Source organism: Oncorhynchus gorbuscha, linkage group LG02, assembly GCF_021184085.1.
Source record: "Oncorhynchus gorbuscha isolate QuinsamMale2020 ecotype Even-year linkage group LG02, OgorEven_v1.0, whole genome shotgun sequence".
Taxonomy (NCBI): domain Eukaryota; kingdom Metazoa; phylum Chordata; class Actinopteri; order Salmoniformes; family Salmonidae; genus Oncorhynchus; species Oncorhynchus gorbuscha.
The window spans coordinates 64,738,759-64,756,948 of record NC_060174.1 but is presented as its reverse complement, the minus strand read 5'-3'; the positions used below and the strand labels follow the sequence as shown (position 1 = coordinate 64,756,948).

At 42.9% G+C, this 18,190-nt stretch overlaps 1 protein-coding gene across 3 annotated transcripts in view; it reads left to right on the top strand.

Annotated features, from left to right (window-relative positions):
- LOC124007204 (calpain-5-like) overlaps positions 1–16,971 on the top strand; it is a 32,099-nt gene extending 15,128 nt beyond the window's left edge. For 2 of the 3 annotated variants that reach the window (XM_046317603.1, XM_046317610.1), the window contains exons 2-12: positions 4,857–5,052; positions 6,303–6,434; positions 6,887–7,095; positions 7,204–7,396; positions 8,465–8,655; positions 8,793–8,870; positions 9,466–9,784; positions 15,076–15,278; positions 15,408–15,529; positions 15,658–15,794; positions 15,960–16,971. In XM_046317603.1, coding sequence (XP_046173559.1) covers positions 4,888–5,052; positions 6,303–6,434; positions 6,887–7,095; positions 7,204–7,396; positions 8,465–8,655; positions 8,793–8,870; positions 9,466–9,784; positions 15,076–15,278; positions 15,408–15,529; positions 15,658–15,794; positions 15,960–16,142 — 1,932 coding nt within the window. In that variant the 5' untranslated portion in view covers positions 4,857–4,887 and the 3' untranslated portion in view covers positions 16,143–16,971. The remainder of the gene's footprint in view (positions 1–4,856; positions 5,053–6,302; positions 6,435–6,886; positions 7,096–7,203; positions 7,397–8,464; positions 8,656–8,792; positions 8,871–9,465; positions 9,785–15,075; positions 15,279–15,407; positions 15,530–15,657; positions 15,795–15,959) is intronic. The other variant, XM_046317617.1, reaches the window with a different exon arrangement.
- The last annotated feature ends 1,219 nt before the right edge of the window (positions 16,972–18,190 follow it).

The window sequence follows — 18,190 nt, the reverse complement described above, 5'->3', positions numbered from 1 at the left end:
TAGACCGCTGCACCACTTGGGAGGTCATAGGCTGTAGCATTGACTTAGAAATTGTTCGAAAGGACAAATATAACCCTTTGGTTGTTCTCAATCTCTGACACTAGTACCTCTATTTAAGTCTAGGGAAGAGAAAAATCAAAGCTTTTTTTGGTCGTGTTTTTGTATTTCATAGTACAGTGTTGTATAGTCCCCATCGGCTCGAAGGACAAATATAACCCTTTGGTTGTTCTCAATCTCTGACACTAGTACCTCTATTTAAGTCTAGGGAAGAGAAAAATCAAAGCTTTTTTTGGTCGTGTTTTTGTATTTCATAGTACAGTGTTGTATAGTCCCCATCGGCTTGAAAGATTGGTTTTAACCAAATATGGTTAATTCGGGGCATTTAGAAAGATCGTGCACGAGCACTGAGCCTGAGATGGTTATTCTGAGGCTGAGATGGTCAATGGTTATCTCCTACTGATGTGCATATTACGGTCGTAGGATTGTTTGAGAAATCACACTTTTTTCTGTGCATAAGAACATTCTAAATTCCATGTGTATTTTAGAATAGTTTCTACACAATATTGATAAGTGAGGCCCCTGTGCTCCAGACAAGTGACATGATATATCCACAGTTGATGTTGGCTGCTAAAATGAATGACTTTCAGCTCCAAATGCAGGTGTAAAATGCCAGATGATTTAGTTTTGTCATGTGCGTGGGGGTCGCAGGTTTTGTACGACTCCCTTTTGAGGGTTGCAGGTCAAAATGTTTGAAAACCACTGGATTACGTGACAGTGGCAACAAATGGAGTTGGGTTGAATATAGTCATGGTAGACGGCATTATTTCTTAAATATCTGCAATTTTGACTGGAAGTGTTGGTCGTTGTTAGTGTAGAATTTATTAAAGTTCAAAATAGTTTAGCAAAATACTTTACTCATCGGTGTGCTGCTTTCCCCTCGTATTGTAATAATTGCTTAAAGAGTCTGTGTCAGCGGGTTGCAGGGAAATCTTTTTTGGGGTGCACTTTTTGTTGTTGTTGACCACGCCCCCCAAAATGTCTGTGCACTGCCCTGGTAAGTGCCTCTACTGTACTGCTCTTTGCCACTACGCAAATGCAGTGCTTTATTATAAAGGTAAAACATATATATAATGCGACCCTGTACCTCAGAGCTCCCCAGTTCTCCCCCTTCTTGCGCTCAATTTTTGTTACAGCAACTCCCGATTGACAAAATAAGCAGTTAATACAGGTAGGGTAGTATAGACTCTAGCTAACCACCATATACAGTACAATATCCACACAAGCCACTAGCCAGCCAGACATACACTCACCGGCCAGTTTATTTGTTAGACCTATGTAGTCCCGAACCAGCCTGAATTCTTTGGGGCATTCTATACGGTGTCGGAAACGTTCCACAGGGATTCCACCAATTTCTATGAGTGAGGTAGAGTAGACAGAAGTTTTTCTTAGTTTTCTTTTAAAGATACTTACATTGGGAATGATTGGTATAGGACTACACATGTGTAAAATGTGTACACCATGACTGTAAGTCGCTTTGGATAAAAGCATATATTATTATTTATTTAGCAGATTGTCACATTCGTCGTAATGTGTAGACCAAGGCGCCGGATCCGTCGCTGGAGGCACCGGACCATGTGTCGTCGCTGGAGGCACCAAACCATGTGTCATCGCTGGAGGCACCGGACCGTGGATCGTCGCCGGAGGCACCGGACCGTGGATCGTCGCCGGAGGAACCGGACTGTGGATCGTCGCCGGAGGAACCGGACCGTGGATCGTCGCAGGAGGCTCTGGACTAATAACCCCTGCTGTTGGCTCTGGACAGCATACCATCGCTGGAGGCTCTGGACCGTCGCTGGAGGCTCCGGACCGCCGACCGTGGCTGGAGGCTCTGGACGCAGTCCGTCGCTGGTGGTTCCCGACGCAGTCCGTCTCAGGAGGTTCCGGACTGCGGACCGTCGTTGGAGGTTCCGGACTGCGGACCGTCGTTGGAGGTTCCGGACCGCGGACCGTCGTTGGAGGTTCCGGACCGTGGACCGTCGTTGGAGGTTCCGGACCGCGGACCGTCGATGGAGGTTCCGGACCGCGGACCGTCGTTGGAGGTTCCGGACTGTGGACCGTCGCCGGAAGCTCTGGACTGGGAACTGTCGCCAGGAAGCTCTGGACTGGGAACTGTCACCGGAAGCTCTGGACTGTGGAGGCGCACTGGAGGCCTGATGCGTGGTGCCGGCATTGGTGGTACCGGGCTGATGACACACACCTCAGGGCGAGTACGGGGAAGAGACACAGGACGTACTGGACTGTGGAGGCGCACTGGAGGTCTGGAGCATAGAGCTGGCACAATGCGTCCTGGCTGCATGCTCACTTTAGCCCGACAAGTGTGTGGCTCTAGCACAGGATGCACTGGGCTGTGAAGGCGTACTGGCGATATAGTGCTAGAGCCGGCGCAGGATATCCTGGTCCGAGGAGATGTACTGGAGACCAGGAGCTCTGAGCCGGCACAACCCGTCCTGGCTGGATGCTCCCTTTTGCACAGCAAGTGTGAGGAGCTGGCAAAGAACGCACCGGGCTGTGATTGCCCACTGGAGACACAGTGCACATCACCGCATAACACGGTGCCTGACCAGTCACACGCTCCCCACTGTAAGCACGGGGAGTTGGCTCAGGTCTAAACCCTGACTCAGCCAATCTCCCCATGTGCATCCTCCCCCAAAGAATTTGGGGGCTGACTCTCGTGCTTGCTTCGTTGAGCTATCTCCTCGTATCGTCGCCGTTCCGCTTTCACTGCCTCTATCTCCTCCTTCGGACAGCGATACTCCCCGGGCTGCGTCCAGGGTCCTTTACCATCCAGGATCTCCTCCCAAGTCCACTCCTCCTGTACACGCTGCTTGGTCCATTTTTGGTGGGATCTTCTGTCACGTTCGTCGTAATGAGTAGACCAAGGCACAGCGTGAGTAAGAGTTATATAGAGCCACATATTTTTAATAAATCGAAACTCAGCAAAACAAAACAAACAAGCACAAACGAAACGTGAAGCTACTGGTGCACACAGGCAACTATCCGTAGACAAGATCCCACAAATACAAATGAGGAAATGGCTACCTAAATATGATCCGATAAACAGCTGTCTCTGATTGGGAACCATATCAGGCCAACATAGACATACAAAACACCTAGATGACCAAACCTAGTCACTATCAGGCCCCAACCAACACAGAGAATAAACAGCTTACTATGGACACAGGTTGTCATTTACTCTCATGTGTCTTGTCCTGGAGGCACCTCTGCAGGGTTCAGGTTAACTAGCTGGCACAGCCACAACGTCATAAAACTTTAAACCTAACCCTAACCTTAACTACACTGCTAACCCTAATGCCTAACCTTAAATTATCATTAATTTTTACTATATAGACAATCTAGACTTTGCAGCTGGCCCATCTAGTGGAAATTGCTCAGTTCTGCCTCCAGGGCAAGATTCACGATGACAAACGTCTGTAATATAAACAATACAATAAGCCACCTGCATATATTTAAGTATCTCTTTGCTTTCTTTGTCTTAGTTTGAGGAAGATACATGCAGTCAATGTACAATGTGGCTGTTCTGAGTGTGAAGGAACGAGAGAGACAGTGTACAGGAGACAGAGAAGGACAGAGTAATTTATTCCACTAATTATTCTAGTGTATTGAACGTGGGGGCTTTTCTGCTTAATGTTCTGTCTGAAAACTGAAGGTAGTGGAATGTTGGACATGATGATAATGAACTGTCATCATCCTCCTGACAGCATTATCATGAACTGAATCTCACTGTGATACTAATGGGCTTCGCTCTGAGAGGCATTTTCTAAATTGTGTAATGTTTTTGGGAAACGTAATTATCGACAACTCACTGGGAGTTTAGAGCTTGATTGCGCTCCGGTGACCACAAAATGGAATGATTTATGTCTGTGTTATTCATGGCAGACAGCAAAAGGACGTGACTGCAGTGGCAGACAGTCACAATATCAGATCTAATCTTGTTTATAAAGAGTTTGACCTCTGTGGTCAGGGGTCAGGGTGATGGGGTAAAGTGTGCTGTACCAGTCAAAGAGTTAGAAAATCAGAATATTCCCAGAGGACAGAAGATGTTTTGAACAGATGTTTTTCGTCTAAAAACTTGGCACACATGCGATGTTTCCATCGTAAAAACCAGTAAAAGTTTAGCCATTTGCTGTTTTGGTAACACTTTATTTTTAAGGGTCCGTAATAAATCATTTACAAGGCATTTAGAAAGAGCATCTTTTCAGCCCTTAATCTAAAGTGTGCGCTATTTATGCTTTTGAAATAGTTTAGAAATGTTTTGAGTTACCGCTGTAAATTTCACACACAAAGATGTGTATGAAATTGCTAGACATTCCAGCAGTACCTGGTAAAAGAATGAGCACACAATACAGGATATTTAAGGAAATATGTACAGTAGTCTACAGTAAAATCCATGGTTGACCCTAACTTTGAAAGTGATGTAGAGTACTTGTTCGTAGATTTTGCTTGTAGAAGACTGTTTTTACTTCCATTTATTAAAATATGCACAATAGTTAGCATATTGGGTATTGGATGTATTTATCCTGAGACCAATTGTTTGCCCTGTGGGAGTTTGCCTTGGAGACTATATCCAAACAACGATGATTCAAAGGAAAAAATGCCATTACAACATTTTCCAAGAAAGAGCTAGTCTGGGATTTATGGGGTGTATTAGTGTACGGTATGCTGAGCTCTTGTCCAGACACCCAGAGTCAAAGGTGAACAATGACAGACCCTCAACTGAGAAGGACTCTCCAGATAGTCTGCCTATAAAGTAACATGACGTCTTCTTCTGTGGTCAGTTTGCAGTTTGGAGATTGCAGCGTCTGAACCATGTTCTCCACGGCCACTTCATACAAGAACCAGCATTACTCGGAGCTGAAGAAGGAATGTCTGGAGGACAAGAAACTGTTTGAGGATCCAGAGTTTCCTGTCACCAACACATCCCTGTTTTACAGGAAACCACCTCCTGGTATGGTGGAGTGGAAGAGACCACGGGTGAGTGACTGAGACGACTAAACAGAGCACTTGACTCATTCTAAACTTTTCGATTTGATTTTTGATTCACCTGAGCAGTCACCTGAGCAGATACCTGAGCAGTCACCTGAGCAGATACCTGAGCAGTCACCTGAGCAGATACCTGAGCAGTCACCTGAGCAGATACCTGAGCAGTCACCTGAGCAGATACCTGAGCAGTCACCTGAGCAGATACCTGAGCAGTCACCTGAGCAGATACCTGAGCAGTCACCTGAGCAGATACCTGAGCAGTCACCTGTGAGCAGATTTGACCAAGAGAAAAATAAACCTGTGCTTTATTATTTTATATGTAATACCAAAAGCAGAGTCTGCAGGCACTGTCTGCATGCAAAAACATAAAACAGGAAATAGAATGTCACAATTTGTATTTCTCATGTTTTTCCTCATAGTTTTGCTTAAAACACCAATTTATAGGTTGATGTTTGATGTTAGTCAAATTAAAGCTTATCAGAGTGCTATAGACTGCTGTCTGGGACCAGGTTATGACCTTCCTCTGGTGCAATATTGAAACCAATGATGTCATGTTAATGATTGAACTTTCATACGTTCTGGCTTTGACAAGACTTTTACAAGACCTCTGGCATTGATGTACAAACAGTATGACTTGTGTTATATTTAGCCATATAAAGGTATTGTGGAAGGTGTTGTTTGCTCATACAACATTTTGTGATGGAGCACTTCAAAGGTTAATTCCCGTTGAGTGGTTGTCTCTGAGGATTGTGTTAAAAGTTGTCCATAAGGAACAACAACGCTGGCCTTGGCCATGTATGTCATGGTGAATGTCATGTCATCCACAATGGTCATGGTGGTGACAGACAACAAACTGTGGTGTGAAATTGGGGTGAGGGTGTTACTGGGAATGGTCTCGAAGTGTGTACTTTACATAGTGTGTGAGAAATACAGTATATGACAGAACATGTGTTTCAATAGTGTCAGAGAATTGTTTTAAATCTAAGGTTGATTCACTGCCATTCTGTTCAGTGGTGGATGACAGAGTTGTAGCATTCCTGTAAAATGAATGTATTCCCTTAGCTGTGCATTATATGGTACGTTGCTCAAGAGCTCAAGTGACAAGAGAAATTACAAGAGAGTTCCAACTCATTTTAAAACCAAACATGTTCAAAGCCAGAACTATTTGGTAAGTCAAAAATATTGTTACAAGCATAATTGTAAGAAGTAGTTGCATTTTCCAAATCCACTCGTTGGTACAGGAAATCAGCGACGATCCTCATCTGTTTGTGGAGGGCATCAGCTCTCATGACCTGAACCAGGGCCGTGTGGGTAACTGCTGGTTTGTGGCGGCGTGCTCCTGCTTAGCACTGAAAACAGACCTCTGGCAGAAGGTGAGTTTGATTTCCTCCTGTCTGGTCACAGTCTGAGATGAGCGTTGCAAGAGAAGACTGTATGTGTATTTCTGTTGTGTATTAGTTTCCTTTAGTCCCCTTATGGGGAAATACATGGTGCTGTTTGGGAAGGAACACATACATAATGTATGTGAAGTATGTGGATGGGTATCTATGTCATTCCAAACTGTTGATACCTGACTCAGTTTAATTAACATAGTTGATGTGAGGAATTCACCTGAGGGGCTTTTTTTTACTGTCATTGAATGGAAAACAGTGTCATATTTCCTTCTTAAATCACCCTACTATCCCTCAGCAACATGAATATTTTACTTATATTCAAATTAACCTGGCTAAGGAAAATAAGCACTCGCCAATAATCCCAGCCAAGTTTAAAACTATTAACATTTGACTAGACATGTGGTTCACTGTGAAGCCCTGTGTGTTGACAGGTCATCCCTGACTGGAAGGAGCAGGAATGGGACTCTAAGCACCCGGAGAACTACGCTGGTATCTTCCACTTTCAGTTCTGGGTGTTTGGGGAGTGGGTGGATGTAGTGGTGGATGACCGCCTGCCCACCATCAACAGAGAGCTCATCTACTGCCACTCCAAACTCAACAATGAGTTCTGGAGTGCCCTGCTTGAAAAAGCCTATGCCAAGTCAGTTTACTCTAAACATTACTCAACCCTCCTTTCAACTCCCCTTTTTTTGCCCTCTGACCTCTCTGTGTCCTCTCCTGTCTCTCCTCTCTCTCCTCTTGTCTCCAGGCTCTCTGGCTGCTATGAGTCGCTGGATGGGGGCAACACTGGTGATGCGGTTGTTGATTTCAGTGGAGCCGTGACAGAGGCCATCAACCTGGAGGCTGAAGTTTTCCACAAAGACCAGGAGAAAATAGACAACCTGTTTGAGGACTTGCTCAAAGTCTACGACAGGGGTGGAATCATCAGCTGCTCCATCAAGGTCTGTCTTCTCAATTGATCATTTTCAATTGGTCAGCACACTGTGTATAGTCACAGGTAACTGTCACAGGGACAGAACACACTGGTCAAACACTGATTAAATCAATGTTGTTTCAACGTATTGTGATGTGGAATCAACGTGGAAAATGCATTGGATTTGAAAAAAGTCATCAACCAGTACAGTTTCTCATTTCAACCATCGTTGTAAACATTGAAATTATGGTAAATCTTCAACTTAAATACATTGACTTTAAACTGAAAAGGGTATTATTAATATTGTGAATTTGGCATTGTATTTATAGGGCTAATGGTAACTACTTCTAAACTTCCAAAGCTCCAATCAACCATGGATGAATGAGTATACAGTGCCTTGCAAAAGTATTCATCCCGCTTGGCGTTTTTCCTATTTTGTTTAAAAAAAAGGCCACCTGTGTGCAATCTAAGTGTCACATGATCTGTCACACGATCTCAGTATATATACACCTGTTCTGAAAGGCCCCAGAATCTGCAACACCACTACGCAAGGGGCACCACCAAGCAAGCGGCATTATGAAGACCAAGGAGCTCTCCAAACAGCTCAGGGACAAAGTTGTGGAGAAGTACAGATCAGGGTTGGGTTATAAAAAAATATCAGAATCTTTGAACATCCCACGGAGCACCATTAAATCCATTATTAAAAATATGAAAGAATATGGCACTATAACAAACCTGCCAAAAGAGGGCTGCCCACCAAAACTCATGGACCAGGCAAGGAGGGCATTAATCAGAGAGGCAACAAAGAGACTAAAGATAAACCTGAAGGAGCTGCAAAGCTCCACAGCGGAGATTTGAGTATCTGTCCATAGGACCACTTTAAGTTGCACATAGTGTACCCAAATTTCAATGTTTACAAGCCTGGTTGAAATTAGATTAAAAACCGTACTGGTTGATTACTTTTTTAAAAATCCAATGTACTTTCCACATTGATTCCATGTCACAATATGTTGACAAATTATGCTGAAACAACATTTATTCAACCAGTGCGTGCCCAGTGGGAAGTGACTGATTAATGTGTTTGTCACTCTCTTAGGCGTCTCCTTCTGAAATCGAGGCTTGGATGGCGTGCGGGCTAGTGAAGGGCCATGCCTACTCAGTGACTGCAGTGAAGAAAGTACGCTTGGGCCACGGTCTGATGGCCTACTTCCAGAACAAGACCATCCCCCTGATCCGCATGAGAAACCCCTGGGGAAAGACTGAGTGGAAAGGAGCCTGGAGTGACAGGTGTGGAGGACATGGAGCCTTTATCCTCCCTGCTCACATGCAGTTCAACCTCTCCACACTTCGGTGCCCAAGGGAACACATCAACTCATTATTCCCTTCTCCGTCTTTCCCGTTGTCTCTCCCCCTCCTCACTTCAGCTCAGCAGAATGGGAAAGGGTTGGCAGCATGGAGAGGGATAAGCTTGGCATCACAGTAGAAAACGATGGGGAGTTCTGGTGAGTGTAAACAAAACAATTAAAGACTATTATCTCTTCTGTTCAACACATGAGATAGTGCTTTATCTACCATAAAATGTCAATTAATAGCCCGGGGAGTTTATTTGCTTCAATCAACACAACAGGCACTTTTTAGAGACAGGCTTCTATTTGAGCCAGGCGTCTATTTCCTTAAATCACACAGCTTTTTCTCATTTGCCATAGTGAATTGTTTAATACCAGCATTCACTTCCATCATTTGATAAAAATGTGTAATTCCCTGCACTAATGTGTTATCATTTATACACTGTATCACATTTTTTTTTGTCTCAGTATGCCTCTATTTCTTCAAAAATATATATATTTTTTGGTGGTTTTGTCAGTTTTTACTTTTGTCACTAGAGGGCGATTGACCGATTTCAAAGGATCTGTGCTCCCAAAGTTGTTGACTGTTTTCGTGCATGTTTTTGTATGGCTTATTTGCTCAAACAGAAGTAATCAAATCAAATTGTATTGGTCACAAACACATGATTAGCAGATGTTAATGTGAGTGTAGCGAAATGCTTGTGCTTCTAGTTTGAGAGACTGTGTCTCTCTCTATGTGTTATCTCCATAGGATGGCGTTTACAGACTGGTGTAAGTACTTCACGGATGCCGATGTGTGTCATCTCATCAACACCTCTCTGCTCACCATCCACAAGACATGGCACGAAGTGGTGCATTTTGGGAGTTGGACCAAGCATTCAGAGCCCCTGCACAACCGCTGTGGTGGCTGCATGAACTACAAACAGACCTTCCTACAGAACCCCCAGTACCTGATTGACATGACCAAGGAGATGGATGAGGTTCTGATCTCCCTACAGCAGAGAGACATGAAGATCCACAGACGTATCGGCCAAGGAGAGAACCTCACCGTTGGCTTCACCGTCTTCAAGGTAGTTCATATTAACACCCTCTTAGATTGACTGCAGTGGGACTGGGGTGAGAGACTGGGTCAGTAAGGGTTTGTCCAAAGGACAGGGTGTATGTCTGGGGCGTGGGGCGTTGGTCCAACTGCAGTTTATTTTAGAGGAGAAGTTCTCTGTGCTACATGTTTGGCTTCCACATCTGTACAAGAATTTGGCTAAATCAATGGAATTTCCCTTTTCTCTCTTCATCTGTTGAACAAACAGCAAATCAGCCAGTGGGTGTTTACAATAATGGCCACATTGGCCAGTTCATGCCTGGGACAAGAACTTCCTACGAGACCTGTAATCACAAAATTATTTGGTAATCACTTTGCAGCATTGCGGTTAATTGTTACTTGATTGAGTTTACTAAAACAGATAAGATATAGGTCAACCTCACTGACTGGGGTCTACCATATGGGTGTCATCCCAGATGATAATAAATAAAGTACTTATAATTACTGTGTACATTACCGATGATGAAAACCTGATCCTCCTTGCCATCCAAGTGAGAAGCTAAATCCACAAGTACACCACAGACTACATGTAATACAAGTACAACCTAATTACTAGGTGTTACACAGGATGTAGCTACTTAAAATGAAGCATATCTTGTAATTAATGTGTACTCACAGTGTATTCAGACCTTTTTCCACATTTTGTTACATTACAACTTTATTCAAAAATGGTTTAAACAACATGTTTTCCCTCATCAAGCTCCACAAAATACCCCATAATGACAAAGCGAAAAAACAGGTTTTTAAAAACGTTTGCAAATTTATTAAAAAACAAACAGGAATACCCTATTTACATAAGTATTCAGATCCGTTGCTATGAGACTCAGTATTGAGCTCAGGTGCACCCTGTTTCCATTTATCATCCTTGAGATGTTTCTACAACTTGATTGGAGTCCACCTGTTGTAAATTCAAGTGATTGGACATGATTTGGAAAGGCACACACCTGTTTATATAAGGTCCCACAGTTGACAGTGCATGTCAACGGAAAAATCAAGCCATGAGGTGGAAGGGATTGTTCGTAGAACTCCGAGACAGGATTGTGTCGAGGCACAGATCTGGGGAAGGGTACCAAAACATTTCTGCAGCATTGAAGATCCCCAAGAACACAGCGGCCTCCATCATTCTTAAATGGAAGAAGTTTGGAACCACCAAGACTATTTCCTAGACCTGGCCGCCCGACCAAACTGAGCAATCTTGGGAGGCGACCAAGAACCCAATAGTCGCTCTGACAGAGCTTCAGAGTTCCTTTGTGGAGATGGGAGAGCCTTCCAGAAGGACAACCGTCTCTGCAGCACTCCACCAATCAGGCCTTTATGGTAGAGTGGCTAGACAGAAGCCACTCCTAAGTAAAAGGCACATGACAGCCCGCTTGAAGTTTGCCAAAAGGCACCTAAAGGACTTTCAGACCATTAGAAACAAGATTCTCTGGTCTGATGAAACCAAGATTGAACTATTTGGTCAGAATGCCAAGCGTCATGTCTGGAGGAAACCTGGCACCATCCCTAAGCTGAAGTATGGTGGTGGCAGCATCACACTGTGGGGGTGTTTTTCAGCATCAGGGACTGGAAGACTAGTCACGATCGAGGGAAAGATGAACGGAGCAAAGTAAAGAGAGGCCTCAGACTGGGGCGAAGGTTCACCTTCCAACAGGACCACGGCCCTAAGCACACAGACAGGACAACGCAGGAGTGGCTTTGGGACAAGTTCTCTGATTGTCCTTGAGTGGCCCAGCCAGACGCTCCCCATCCAACCTGACAGAGCTTGAGAGGATCTGTAGAGAAGAATGGGAGAAACTCCCTCAAATACAGGTGTGCTAAGCTTGTAGTGTCATACCCAAAAAGACTCAAGGATGTAATCACTGACAAATATGCTTCAACAAAGTACTGAGTAAAGGGTCTGAATACTTATGTAAATGTGATATTAAGTTTTCATTTTTATAAATTTGCTCAAATTTATAAAAACCTGTTTTTGCTTTGTCATTATAGGGTATTGTGTGTACATTGATAAAGGGAAAATATAATTGAATCCATTTTAGAGTAAGGCTTTAACGTAACAAAATGTTGAAAAAGTCAAGGGGTCTGAATACTTTCCGAATGCACTGTATACAGTACATGATCAAGGATCTTTAAAAAATGCAATTTCAGAATGTGTCCCCCTGTCCCCAGTGGAAGTTGCGCCCCTGTTCATGAGTACAAAGTTGGCCTAGTTGTTACACAGGATTTTGCTATTTAAAGTGTAGTGTAACTTTATATAGAAATTGCTCATAGGTAACTATAATTACTCATTACCCGTTATCAAGTAAAAATACTTACAAACAAAAGATGAGCTTTTACTTTAGTCAACTTTACTGCAACAAAATAATAAGGATTTTTATTGTTAGATTAATACTTTGATTATTTAGATTAAACAAAGCTATAGGCCTACTCAATAACAGAAAAATAAATATTCTAGTGGTTTTTCAAATCTGAAGTTTATATAATATGGTGAGTAGCCTAGATAGCTAGCTATTTTTAACATTACAAGTAACAATAGAAATCGACAACTCCGTCTGACTGATTTCATCTGTTCCTTTCCCATCCTAGAGTCTGATACCTTGTGGGAATCTGTGGTAGAGAAGAAGAACGTATGACAATTTAGCATAGACACTCTACATTACCCCCAATTATCATCATCATTTCTATAGTTTAGGCATATATAGTATATAGTGCCTTCAGAAAGTATTCACACCCCTTGACTTTTTTCCGCATTTTGTTGTGTTACAGCCTGAATTTAAAATGGATTAATTTGCTTTTTTTGTCACTGGTCCACACACCCCATAATGTCAGAGTAATTATGTTTTTTCAACATTTTTACAAATGAATTACAAAAGTGAAAAGCTGAAATTTCTCCAGTCAATAAGTATTCAACCTCTTTGTTATGGCAAGCTTAAATAAGTTCAGGAGTCAAATGTTGCTTACAAGTCACATAATAAGTTGTATAGACACTGTGTGCAATAATAGTGTTTAATATGATTTTTTAATGATTAACTCATCTCTGTACTCCACAGGTACAATTATCTGTAAGCTCCCTCAGTCGAGCAGTGAATTTCGAACACAGATTCAACCACAGGGAGGTTTTCCAATGCTTTACAAAGGGCACCTATTGGTAGATGGGTAAAATATTTAAAACAGACATTGAATGTCCATTGAGCATGGCGAGGTTATTAATTACACTTTGGGTGGTCTTCAATACACCCAGTCACTACAAAGATACAGGTATCCTTCATAACTCAGTTGCAGGAGAGGAAGGAAGCCACTCAGGGATTTCACTAGCAGGCCAACGGTGACTTTAAAACTGTTACAGAGTTTAATGGCTGTGATAGGAGAACTGAGGCTGGATCAATAACATTGTAGTTACTCCACAATACTAACCTAATTGACAGAGGGAAAAGAAGGAAGCTTGTACAGAATAAAATGTAAAAAAACATGCATTCTGTTAGCAACAAGGAACTACAGTAATACTGCAGAAAATATGGCAAAGCAATTAACTTTTTGTCCTGAATACAAAGTGTTATGTTTGGGACAAATCCAATAAAACACATTTTAAAGCATAGTGGTGGCTGCATCATGTTATGAGTATGCTTGTATTCGGTAAGGATTGGGGAGTTTTTCAGGATGAAAAAGAAACAGAATGGAGCTAAGAGCAGGCAAAATCCTAGAAGAAAACCTGGTTCAGTCTGCTTTCCACCAGACTCTGGGAGACTAATTCACCTTTCAGCAGGAAAATAACCTAAAACACAAGTCCAAATCTACACGAGGTGCTTACCAAGAAGACAGTGAATATTCCAGAGTGCGGGGGGGTTACAGTTTTGACTTAAAACTACTTGAAAATCTATGCCAAGACCTGAAAATGGTTGTCTAGCATTGATCAACAATCATTCATCCAGGTGTGGAAAGCTCTTAGAGATTTACCCAGAAAGACCCCCAACTGCGTCTACAAGTATTGACTCGACTGTGAATACTTATGTAAATGAGATATTTCTGTATTTCATTGTCAATACATTTCCAAAATATTCTAAAGTCATGTTTTTACTTTGTCATTACGGGGTAGTGTGTGTAGATGATCAATACATTTTGAAATCAGGCTGTAACACAACGAAATGTGGAATAAGTCAAGGGGTTTGAATACCTTCTGAAGGCACTGTAGCTAGTTAGGCCTAGTTAGCTACCTAGCTAGTGTTATCCAGCTAGCAATAATAGTGCTTGTGTCGACACAAGTAGTTTGCCAGCAAGCTAACGTTAACATGCTGGGTGAGTCTCACGTAATAACCTTAGGGTATGGCTACCCTGAGGACAAGGTTCAGGGAAGATAAGACCATTGAGCCCAGCTAATGTTGGCTATCTAATTAGCTAGCGAATAGTCATCATAGCATATTTGCCAGCTTTAGGTAGTTAGCTAGCTAGTTAGTCAAGAATAGACAATTAGGTGGTGCGCTAGCTACATGTAATTCCCCCAAAATGTACAGATTGCATGGAAAGTCTATTCTGTACATGGTAACTATACTGGACAACAATATAAATGCAACATGCAATAATTTAAAATATTTTACTGAGTTACAGTTCATATAAGGAAAACAGCCAATTGAAATAAATTCATAAGGCCCCCAATGCAGTGCATTATCGTGATGAAACACGAGGTGATGGCGGTAAAAGAACGGCACGAGAATGGGCCTCGGGACCTTGTGCATTCAAATTGCCATTGATAAAATGCAATTGTTTTAGTCGTCCATAGCTTATGCCAGCCCATACCATAACCCCACTGTCACCACGGGGCACTATGTTCACAATTTTGACATGATGCCATACATTGGGCAAATGCTCACCTTCAATGGTCATTGGTAAGCTGGAGAAGTGTGTTCTTGACCCATTGTCAAATGCACAATAAAATGATTTAACAATTTAAAATATTGTTTATCATGTGGTTTGTGCAGGCTGAAATATGATGCATTGGGATGTTATGGTAACAAACATTCATTGTTACACCCCTGTAATCACAGACTGCAATTACCACCAGATACACGTTGTTACTACAGTGTAACAATGGATTATAACAATTAACTACAATACTTGTTACAGTGTAATTACATATGTAAGCACACTGTAACAAGGACCCCTTAATTCAAATGAAGTGTTACCATTGATTTAGCGTTTCAATCTGTTCGAGCTGAAATAACAAACATTGGCGGAACAATCGTGGTGAGAAATGGTTTCTTCTGATTTAAGGTGGAGCTCAACAGAAAGTACCGCATGCATAACATCATCACCCAGACGAACGTGCAAACGTCGAAGTACATCAACGCCCGCACGGTGTTCACGAGGGTCACGCTCCCCAAGGGTCGCTACATCATCATCCCCTCCACCTTAAAACCGGAGATTCTGGGAGAGTTCATGCTGCGCGTTTACACTGATGTAGACTCAGGATGCAGGTACTGGAACTAGACCTGTGGCATAGCTAAGAGCCCCAATTTAGATGTAATGACACACTTTAGTATGATGTCGATGCAGGTTTTAGCAGTACTTTAAAAGGTATGTGATGATCTCTCTTTGTCTCTCAGAGAGCTAACAGAACACAAGCCCAGGACGAGGTGTTGGAGTGCAGTCACTGGCTACCCCCATGTTGTGTCCCAGATCTACATCCACGGAGCAGAGGGGCTGGAGAACCAGGACGGCACAGGGGGTTAGGGAACGCTCCACAACCTCTAATGAATACTATACATTACAGGGAAACACAAGTCAGAAATAGACATTATCAGAGTTTACTCAGCATGACCTTATATGGCTGGTTCATACTGTGTCATTGTGCAGGTGCAGATCCATATGTGATTGTGTCCTGTGAGGGCCGCTCAGTCCAGTCAACAGTTAAGGCAGACACCCTGAACCCGGTGTTTGAGACCAGAGCCATCTTCTACAGAAAGAAGCCCAGGAAGCCAATCACTGTGGAGGTAAGATATAGAGGTGTCAAAGAGGTGTCAAATGCCATAAATACCAATGGGAACTAAAGATAAAGTGATTCATGAATTGGTACATTTGATGTCCTTAGTGTTAAGTGTAGTTTTCATGCTTTGGTCTTACCTGGTCCACCCCTCCCTACTTGTCCTCTTCCCCAGGTGTGGAATAGTAACGCTGTGAAGGACCAGTTCCTGGGCCAGGTGGTTCTGACAGGCTCGTTAAAAGACTCCACCAAACCCCAGAGGCTCCAGCTAAGGAAAAGAGGCAGAGCCATGGCCGACGAGATGCCTGGCTCCATCACCCTCCGCATCGTCACCTGCACCGAGCTCACAGAGATGTGACCTGGATCAGCTGACTGCTACCTGGGTCACATTGACAATGTATACAAGACTCTGTCACCTCTTCCTTGCCTTAACAAAGCCAGAAGGAGACTTTGGACAGGAGCTTATCACTACAAGACATCATTTTGTTTGTCAGAATGACTATCAATTATTTTAAGGACTGGCATGGACCAAGAAGAACCTTCAAGCCTTCCGGAGTACATTACTTTGTGTTTTGTAAAGAGACAAGTTATGCCTTTTTGAAAGGTGAATGAATGTGAAAAAGTCAGCATGAAGCAAGACAAAATGCAATTATTTTATACTAAACCATACACTATGAAACAAAAATAGCTCATTGAAGTGATACACATGTTGCATCTGTATACAAAATGATGCAACATATACATTCTAATAACATGTTTGTTATCATATACAAATGTATGTGCCTCTTTTGATATTGTTGAGAAACAGACGAAAAAGGTTTCAGTTTTTGCTACACAATGTTGTAAAGTCTTGAATAACCTGAATGTACAGTAAGTTTTGGACTATGGTCATCAATTTGTATCCTTCCACTGAGCAACTTGAAATGTCTAAAGGGTATACTGCATGTGTCTAAACTACCGTACTCCCCATGCTCAAAATGATTTGCCAGGTAATCCCCACTAAAAGGTCAAAGTACATCTATTCAAAAAGTTCATTTACAATGATGTTTGAATTTTTTTATTTGATTTCAGTCCAGTTCCCAAACTGCAGTATTTTGTTGTTTTACACTCAAGACACAGCCATGCACAATTCATAATTTAAAAAAAGTCTATAGCTTTAACCACAATTAAAAATAGCTTATCCGAAACCTTCGTTTTCCCCTGTCGCTTTTTCTCATCTGTCTGTTTCCAAAGATGGGGGCCTGCTGAGGTTTACCAGACAGATCAGCGGTTAACACACCCACATGATAATAATAGTAGAATAATAATAATAGGAATCATTTAAAAAGAAACGCTTTGTTGTCTTTGTTCCATTCTCTTGATACACATTTATAGAGGAATTTTCACACCACGTGTACAGGTTTACACATTCAAAAGAGAGGAATGTACAGGAGCGACCGCAGAAGAGGAGCGGACCGGCGGGGCGGGGTGGGGCAGGCCGGGGGGCCGCTAGCTGTCCCAGAGTTCATCTTTGTGCTCATAGTTCAGGTACATAGGTGAGACCAAAGGTCACAGGGCAGATGGTCTCTGTGAGGTCCCTGATACTCTCAGCCACAGGCACACTCAGCAGTCGTGCTCCGGACAGACAGACAGGCTCCATGGGCGTGCTGGAGACAGACAGGACTGCTTCCAATGGCTCTGTGTCCAGGTGGAGTACTGTCTGACACAGCCCAAGCAGGATTGTTCCATCCAGGAGTGTTTAGACAATGTTTATTTTCATGTTCAATTTCCAGGGTGCAAACCATTTACAAATACATAGGCCTACTATAGAGCAACCTGAATATTGTCATTGCATTTTTTCCATCTTATTTACATACATACACACATATTCTAACAATGTTAGCCTACTTGGAAAATGAATTAACATGTGTTGCTTCCCATGCATGAAATCGGCCATGTCCTCCTTGCAATGGCTCTCCTGCATTTCTACAGTACGTATAGCCTACAGTGGTGGTACGAGTGAGCAGCTACCCTGCACCTCACCGTCTGAGTTAAGGTGGACAACAGGAGTGGCATCTAGTGCTGAGGTAGCTCTCTCGCTTACAAACACACACACATGCTCACACACACACACGTGTACACACAGCCACTCATGCATACACTCCCATACACACACACACACACACACACACACACACACACACACACACACACACACACACACACACACACACACACACACACACACACACACACACACACACACACACACACACACACACACACACACACACACACACACACACACACACACACACACACACACACACAAAATCTACCAGGGATATAGACACAACACGAGGACAAGTGTCTATCCTGTCTCCTACTCTCTCTGTCCCAGGTCTGGACTTCAGTACAGTCCTAAGG